The following is an 8687-nucleotide window of genomic DNA, read 5'->3' on the forward strand; positions in this document are numbered from 1 at the left end:
AATACAAAGCCAGAAGCTGTTTCACTTAGGCTACACCCATAAAGCATGCCATGAATGTAACTAATGTCACTGTGATGCTCCAACATTTTTAAATCTTTGCCAAATTAGGTACACATAATCCCAGGAGTCATGATGTGACAATGAGCATCACACTGCATTTTGATTCTCCATAGGTTTATAACTGGCTTTTTGATTGATTGAAGACTTTATTAGAAGTTTGCATAGGAAAAGGTACAGTTTCATGACGGTACAGTTCACTGGTACAAGGTCTACTAAAAGGAGATCCATGAAAAGACTAAGCTTATTTCCACAGGAAACCATTTAAGTATCTCATATAACATTGAATGACAGACGAATAAAACACAGTACTATGCAGTAGATATATAAAGAAAAGAAAAATTAGAGAACAAAGAAAAAGGAGTCTAAACAGTAAGTAAGTAAGTATATACAAAGAAGGGGCAGGGGAGGGTAGGGTTGGGCTAGGTTAGTTTTTTTTTACCAGTTGCGGACGGCTGCTGCCTGTAAGTGGTTTTTCAGGGCAATTTTAAAGGATGCTAGTGATCCACACTCCTTTATGGCCTTCGGTAAGGCTTTTCACATTTTGGTGGTATAGCAGAAAAAAGAGTTTGACCCTTTGTTGGTTTTGACTCTGGGTTGAAAGTGATCTGTGGCGCTGCCTCTGGTGTTGTAATTATGGACATCCTTAATGTTTATAAAGTATTTTGACAGGTACTTGGGTATCATAGTGGTGTAGTGTATCTTGTACACCAGGCCCATTGCAAGTTGCTGTACTCTGTCATCTACTCTGAGCCACCCCACTCTTAACTGGTGAGTAGCGGTGAGGTGAGTCTGATAGGGAAGGTTAAGCAGGACCCTAATTAGTTTATTTTGGGCTGTTTGGAGTTTAGTTTTCAGGGCTTGTGAGGCGTCACGATACCATACGTGGACTCCGTAGCATTATCTAATGTAAAAGGTAGAACCATTATGTCACAAGCCATTTTCCCCTGCAGCTTCCTTGTCCCAAGGAATCCCTGGGTCCAGGCAGCTGCAACCCACACTTTACAAAGCCCTGGGTATGGGTAGGCTACCTGGCCTGGTAGAGATATGGGCTTCCTGGAGAGCCCCTTTCTAGTTAAGCCGTTAGGTGGTTTAACGACAGCAATATTCAGTAGAATGACCTACACAAATGCAAGCAGCACATGGTGGACACAGCACTTTGACCCTACGGCTAGGTAAAGACTCTATAAGTGCATCAAAAGCAACCAACAAACTATACTATAAAAAACGGTCAAACATTGGCCAAATTGTCAAATATTAATAGCCAATCTACAAGCTCTACATTCTACAAGATGTACAAGCTCACAGCGCCTCACGTTGCGAGGGGTGAGCTTGTAGATCTACCATTTTAATAATATCTATCTGTGGAGCCGCGAGCCAAACAAAATGCAATGACTCAACCCTTTCAATTCCAAGTGCTTGTCAGGGTGGGAGGAATCAAATATGATCATTTTGTGGGGTCACAGCCTGAAAAGGTTGAGAACCACTGTTGTAGAGTGTAGAGCAGGGTTCCCCAATTAGTTTTCCCAGAGGGCCGAATTATGTCTAGGGTACCAAGCCGAGGGCCACAACATTGCAGGGGGCGACGGCGGCGTTCCCAATACTCCAGCGACAGTTTTCGTCGTTGTCGGGTGAAAATCTTGTATGTCCAAAACCGTTCATTTTGAATTTATCATTTTAAAAATGATTTAAACTAGTGAAAACAGCCGATCTACAAGCACACAACGCCTCGCGGTTGCGAGGCGTTGTGTGCTTGTAGATCTGCTGTTTTCACTACTTTTGTGCGACGGCCTTGTATGATTTGCGAAAGAACGTACAAATTTGGAGATACGAGATTTCCACCCGACAACGACGATATACTAGTGTTGTTGCTGCTCTTATACCACCATTATTACAGGGGTTGGTGTGGGCCAGACAGTAGCCTATTGGGGAACCCTGGTGTAGAGCTTATAAAGAACCAGGATGAGGACCAGCATTACCAGACAGATTTATACCCACATCACAAGAGTAGAGTACATAACATATAATAGATTTATACCCACATCACAAGAGTAGAGTACATAACATATAATTTACCAAGCGGTACCAGGACGTCCCACCCATCTTACTAATCACCTGGAACACCGAGTCTTAAGTGTCAGTCTCAGCGACGCCCATTGCAAACTGCAGCTCTCCAAACTCCATCCCAAAAACACACACAGGCAGGCCCATCCAAGCATCATGTTCAAAGGGCAAACACAAACAGAGGAATTAGGGCACTCTTTAAATATGCCTAACTATAAGAACACTCAGCAGAAGTTAAATATTATCAGGGCGAGGGAGTGTTTATTGAACACATATCATTCTGATACTTATTTGGATGTGGTCCTAAAACACAACATCCTGGAACCGTATAAGGGTTCCTCCAAGAACATCTTTTGTACGACTCAACAGCCACAATTAGCCTTTTCGATTTGGAATCCAATACCTTTATATGGTTATTGGTGACGTTTGGAAACACGAGTCTGCCAAACGGAGCGAATCGGGCCAACATTATACATCCTTACTTTTTAAACTGGACCGGACCCATACAAAAAAAGACAAACTGTCATAATGTGAGGCTGGAAATTAAACATTTGGCAGCTCGGACATGTCCCCAGAATGGTCCAGGACCGCATTCCTAAAGTACCCTTCAGATGGAACTCACTTGCAAAGAGGAAAGAAAAACCAACCGGGCAGAGAACCGCGTGACCTCAGATGGCAAACCTAAAACATGGTTGGGGCGGCACAACGTGCTACACAGGATAGGGCCGGAAACAGATAGTCACAGCCTTATGTTCCACAGGGAATTAAGTGGATTAAGTAAAAGACATTGTAAAACACTGAAAACACAATAGAGAGCAAGCAGTCCCAAGTGGGAACAAAACCTCAAACTATGATCACCTGTGTGGGACTCACTCTCCACTCATGAATAACTAACAAATCTAATTTGGAGGCAAAAGCTCCAACAATGTCCAGAATGCGTCCTGAACAGAGACTAGGCTATAACAGCGCAACTTCCCAGAATAAAAGGGTGTGGTTGGAAACAAGAGAGGGGGGTTCAACGACTACAATGCCCCAAACAGGATGAATACACCTCACATTGGACGCCAGCCACCTCTCTGGAGCTTAAGTTGGGACAGAGGCGTCAATTGGGTATGGCAACAGAGACATGCAGAGAATGTTAGAGAGGCAGGGGCTGAAATTTCTAAATGGGCCTTTTGGTGAAAATATTGAAAATTGCGTTGTGAGCTTCGAGGTCGGCTATTTTCTGTATTCGATACCACACTAAACTAAGCAAAATGTACGTGGCATACAGCATGAATTTCTACGCAGAGAGGACAATTCTTTCAACATACGATGCTGCATTCAAGTTCAGGATAGTTCGGACAAGGCAATTTTCTTGAATGCTGCCTTCAGGTATGGCATGGAAAGAGTAGCCTGGTTTCAGACTCGGCGTTGGAGCTTGAGTCTGACATTGGCTCCATTGTAAGCGATTTCTCAAATTGGTTCATGGCTTGAACGGGTCCCTGATTTGCTTGTCTCGTTAGACCCACCCCCTCCTACAACGTTTATTGTTTCATTGGCCTGGTACTGCCTGATACCGAAGAAACTTTAGGTTCATTACACAACGCCAGACCAAGAGTAGCAGTCCGCTCAGAGAGTGGGCTGGTCTATGGGCTGGAGCCAGGCAATGCAAAGAGGGCATTTGCATTTCTTTCACCTTAGTGAAAACTGCATTCATGGTCTGGAGAGGGCACTTTTTACAGACGGGTAAAAGGGCAGGGGCTCAAGCCCCCTTTGATGTCTATGTGTGCGTGTGCCTGTATGGCAAGGTATAGCAGCTGCCATAAAATAAATTCATCATGCCTGTTGCTAAGGTATGGCAACATGACTGTCTTGCACTCACATGCGAAGACACCATTCATGTTGCCATACCTTAGCTTTTGCTGAACTGACGCCACTGAGCTTGGATGTGCTTGCCTCAGCTGCAAAGCAGATGAGGAATTTCTCATCCAATGTCTGCCTGGCAGGATGAGACATTCAGCTCTTAATAACAGCTCTGGCACTAAGCCCCTCATGAAAAGACACCTTACCCAACACTATAATAAAAGGTGTTTACACACACACACACACACACACACACACACACACACACACACACACACACACACACACACACACACACACACACACACACACACACACACACACTTTTTTTTCTAAATATTTAGCCTTAATGTTTCATCATTAAAAGCAAATTAAGTCACTTATATTTGCTTCAATTGCTTGACAGAACATGTTTATCGGATGTCTGGAACAGTGGCAACTTGCACTGCGCAGCTCACAATGGAAATCAGATCAACCCTGGGTCCCAAATACATCCCAAAGAATGGCTCTAGAGTCTAGATTGAAGATAAATACAAACAATATAGGATACTGGTCCATAGCGTTAGGAAATACGATATGCATGCATAAAACAATAATTTGACTCCACAAAAAACCCAGATAGCCGAATCTAGAACCAAATGTTGACATGTTTCAGGCTAATTTATAAATGGATGCGCGAAATTAAAATGCAAAAGCTGGGTTAAAAAGAGACTCCCGTATAGTAGACCTATAGCCTCAACAACAGAGAACGAGATTGATTGATCAATTCTGATATCTGGTCTTAAGTCTAATGTAATGGGCAAGAAAAAAGAAAAGGAAAATTTAGGCATTTTCTTCGTTGAAGCTAGATTTTTTTTCCTTTTCTTTTTTTTAATAGCATTCATTCTGTTCTTACCAAATGCAAAGCAGAATCCAACTGCAAAAACGCCGAGGATAATTCTGTTCATTTTGAAGAATGTGACGGGGGTTTGTGCAGGAGTGCTGAAGTCTTGGCTTGTGCGCCTGGTCCGTTAGACTGTGATGACACCGTGCAAACTTCTCCAGCGTCCCACTATTTATAACCTTACATGATCCCTACTCTGACGAGACGTCACCGTTATCCAATGATGCACGTTCAGGGGGGAAAAATCGTGCAAAAAGGTCCACACCCTTATTTGCTGTCGGCTATTTTTTCGGCAGGTGCCTGATGATTATGCGAGTTGAATCAATGATCTTAAATGGAAGATATTACTCACTCCTCTTTTGTAAATCTGACTGAAAGTGTATAAATGTAGCCTAGCATACTACTAACAGTTCTGTATTTATGCAGGCTAATTGTTTCCATAATATATATAGCCTATATATGAGGATTTTACTCAAAATATCTCAGCCTCCCCGGATTCACTATTAGGGGATGTGATATGATTATATTTTTAAAACTAAAACTGTTTGTATTGCTAAAAAAATTAACTTTAAGTAGGATCCTTTGTGGGCACCACAATGATAAATTGTCTATTTCTTCCAAAATGTTGTTGAAAAGAAAAGAAAAGAAAAGAAAAGAAAAGAAAAGAAAAGAAAAGAAAAGAAAGGAAAAGAAAAGAAAAGAAAAGAAAAGAAAAGAATAAATGTAGGCTACTTTGGAAAATGGTTCTATTTTGAACATGCATGAAGGTACCATTATTAGACCATGCAGTTCAACTTATTTTTGTAGGCCTATCTCTAAATCACAGGTCTATCATGCAGGGTTTTGTATCAAACTATAGCAATTGTAGAAATATTAGGCCTTATGTAACGGAGGTGATCCAAACCTCCCCACAAGGCTTCGAACCCGGGTCTCCCACGTGAAAGTCCAATATCTTAACCAACACTCCAAAGGGATATCCCTATGGAACGAGGGCAGATACTAGATTTTTGAGGCTTTAAGGCTGGGGCTGCGACTCTCTCCGCCACACTCACCCCCCTTTGACCTCCTCCTACGGGGTGGCCCGGATCCGCGTCACGGCACCAATGTAACGGAGGTGATCCGAACCTCCCCACAAGGCTTCAAACCCGGGTCTCCCACCTGAAAGACCAATATCTTAACCATCACTCCAAAGGGATATCCCTATGGAACGAGGGCAGATACTAGACCCAGAAGGCTGGGGCTGCGACTCTCTCCGCCACACTTATAGTTGCCTAATATTACAAATTATAAAATAATTGCAAAAATAAAATCTACAATTAAATATCAAATAAAAACACATTTGTATGGGTCCACTGTTACAGTTGCAGTCACCCTGGCTCTGAAATCTCTGAATCTCTCTCATAATGTATTTTCTATTTACCTGATACTACGCAAACGCTGTATATAATGATAGTGGAATATAGAGCTATTTCACACTTATTTTAACAGAACAATATGACAGGCAAGTTTCTAGGAAGTTGTGGGATGTGTAACATGAGACATTTCTGCTTTGTCATTGTGTGTATGAGGGCTGTCTGTTTGCACTTGTGACAGACAAACAACAGCTATGACACAGACACCTCATTTAGAACAGTGCACTCCAATCTAGAGTTCAGGCCAGTGTGTGTGTTTGTTGGTGTCATGAGATTTGAAACATCTTTACACATTATAACTCACTTTAGTTTCCTGACAATTTATACATAATTTTCTTGACTTATGAATATGCCTTTATTCTATCATGATAACCTGACCTCAACCAACCACACATTCACTCCTCCTGTCAGTAGTAGTGGAAAGGAAGTATAAAGTGCTGTGCAATTGTGAGGTATTTTACTTTGCTAGAGCACAGTTTCCATTTTTTATATTTTTGTACTTCTACACTACATGAGATGAATATTGTTCTTTTTACTCCACTACAATTATTTTACTTTACTTTATTTATTATTATTTACTAGTTAGCAGATTTACACAAACACACACACACGCACGCACACACACACACACACACACACACACACACACACACACACACACACACACACACACACACACACACACACACACACACACACACACACGATAATGTGAATGTATGTAACAGAGTATCTTTTTTTAAACACTTTTCATTTTTCCTTTTGTAGCGAACAGCAAACATATGTACATTGTATTGTATCCGATATGTAGGCCATGTAACAGAGTATTTCTGTATAGTGATGTCAGTTCAACACATCATACGGTAACTGTAACTAGTCCTACTGTAGATAACTCCCACATATGAAGCATGATCATGAAGTAATAACGTTATTCTGGAACTGTCAGAGAAATGTGTGTGCACTACTCTGTGTGTGTGTGTGTGTGTGTGTGTGTGTGTGTGTGTGTGTGTGTGTGTGTGTGTGTGTGTGTGTGTGTGTGTGTGCGTAGTCAACATAGCTTAGTTTTTGGGCATAGTTTTAGTGGACAAAATCAACACTAGTTTCATCTCCATTGCACCTTTTAGAACAGGTTAAGGAAGAAAGAGGCCGCACAGCTCTTCAGCCCCGATGCAAAACTTTAATGTCAAACCAACGTTTCGACTGTATCAGTCTTCTTCAGGGTTTGAGAAACCCATGGTTTGAGAAACCCTGAAGAAGACTGACACAGTCGAAATGTTGGTTTGACATTAAAGTTTTACGTCATGGCTGAAGAGCTGTGTGGCTTCTTTCTTCCTTAACCAGTATTCACCTGCGTGGCCAGCTACTCACCAACTTAGGTGTGCACTTCTCCCTCTGTGTTTTGCACCTTTTAAAACAGGGCCAAACCTAAACATAACACTGAGCCACGTCTCACTGAACACACCTGACACCAGAAGAATGGAACGCAAATGGAAGGGAAATAAACGGCATGCTTCCCTCATTTGCTTAACCACTTCTTAGACCCTGGCCTGTATACTTAAACTGGACATGAGTTAACCTCCATACTTGGTGCTCTTCTCTACACCAGTGGTTTTCAACCCTTTTCACATCAAGGTCCATTATCTATTCAGCATTTGAGCCACGGACCACCATTTGATGACATTTGCCTCCCAGAACATGGAATATTTTGTTGTCGTTGGATAGGATTTTGCCCACAATCTCATGCTGTATCCACGAGTTTCCAACGCCCCATAGTGCATTGCGCAGACGCTGTACCGAGCTTCCGGCGCCGCAGCCGAGTGTGGTTTACAAGCTCACAATGGGTTGCATCTACGACGCGACGTGAGCTTGTATGTCTGCTGTTAAACCGGAAGTGTGGTCCAAACAGGTCCAAATAATCTCCAGTAAACTCCCGCGGAAACAGGTGGATAGATGTGGTACCATGAGAGATAACAGGCAAACGTTGATCAAAACAATAAATCCTCTCTACATTCTTTAATTGTGTGGAGTTTAACAATAATTTAACTCTGTAAAATGGACCCTTAAGGGTCCATTTGGTTTCAATTTACACTCTCAAGAGTTAAAGATCTACGTATAAGGGTCCATTTGGTTACCAAGTCTCCATCATTTAGCTGGGGAGCACCTGAAACCTCCTCAAGGACCACTGGTTGAAAACCCACTCATCTACTCTTTTTTTCGACAAATGTTTCCCCCAGAAACTAGAGATGGTTGAATTCACGTGGTTAAAGCAGCGTAAGGAGCTATCCACAGGCTGTTCCTTAAAACAAAAACAAAGAACGCAGACAAATGTATTTACTACCCTGACATTTTCACAAACAACAGTAACACCCGTGACCCCTGTTTAACTGGTAACGGTTTTCCATTCCGACATATCCCCATTCCGACAC

At 42.1% G+C, this 8687-nt stretch overlaps 1 protein-coding gene across 1 annotated transcript in view; it reads right to left on the reverse strand.

Annotated features, from left to right (window-relative positions):
- LOC308292468 (sperm acrosome membrane-associated protein 4-like) overlaps positions 1-4999 on the reverse strand; it is a 65729-nt gene extending 60730 nt beyond the window's left edge. Inside the window, exon 1 of the mRNA XM_080734805.1 lies at positions 4862-4999. Within this exon, the coding sequence (XP_080590931.1) occupies positions 4862-4913 (52 nt within the window). The 5' untranslated portion in view covers positions 4914-4999. The remainder of the gene's footprint in view (positions 1-4861) is intronic.
- Between the last annotated feature and the right edge of the window lie 3688 nt (positions 5000-8687).

This window comes from Nannobrachium achirus (genome assembly GCF_963921795.1).
Source record: "Nannobrachium achirus genome assembly, chromosome: 10".
Classification (NCBI taxonomy): Eukaryota; Metazoa; Chordata; class Actinopteri; order Myctophiformes; family Myctophidae; genus Nannobrachium; species Nannobrachium achirus.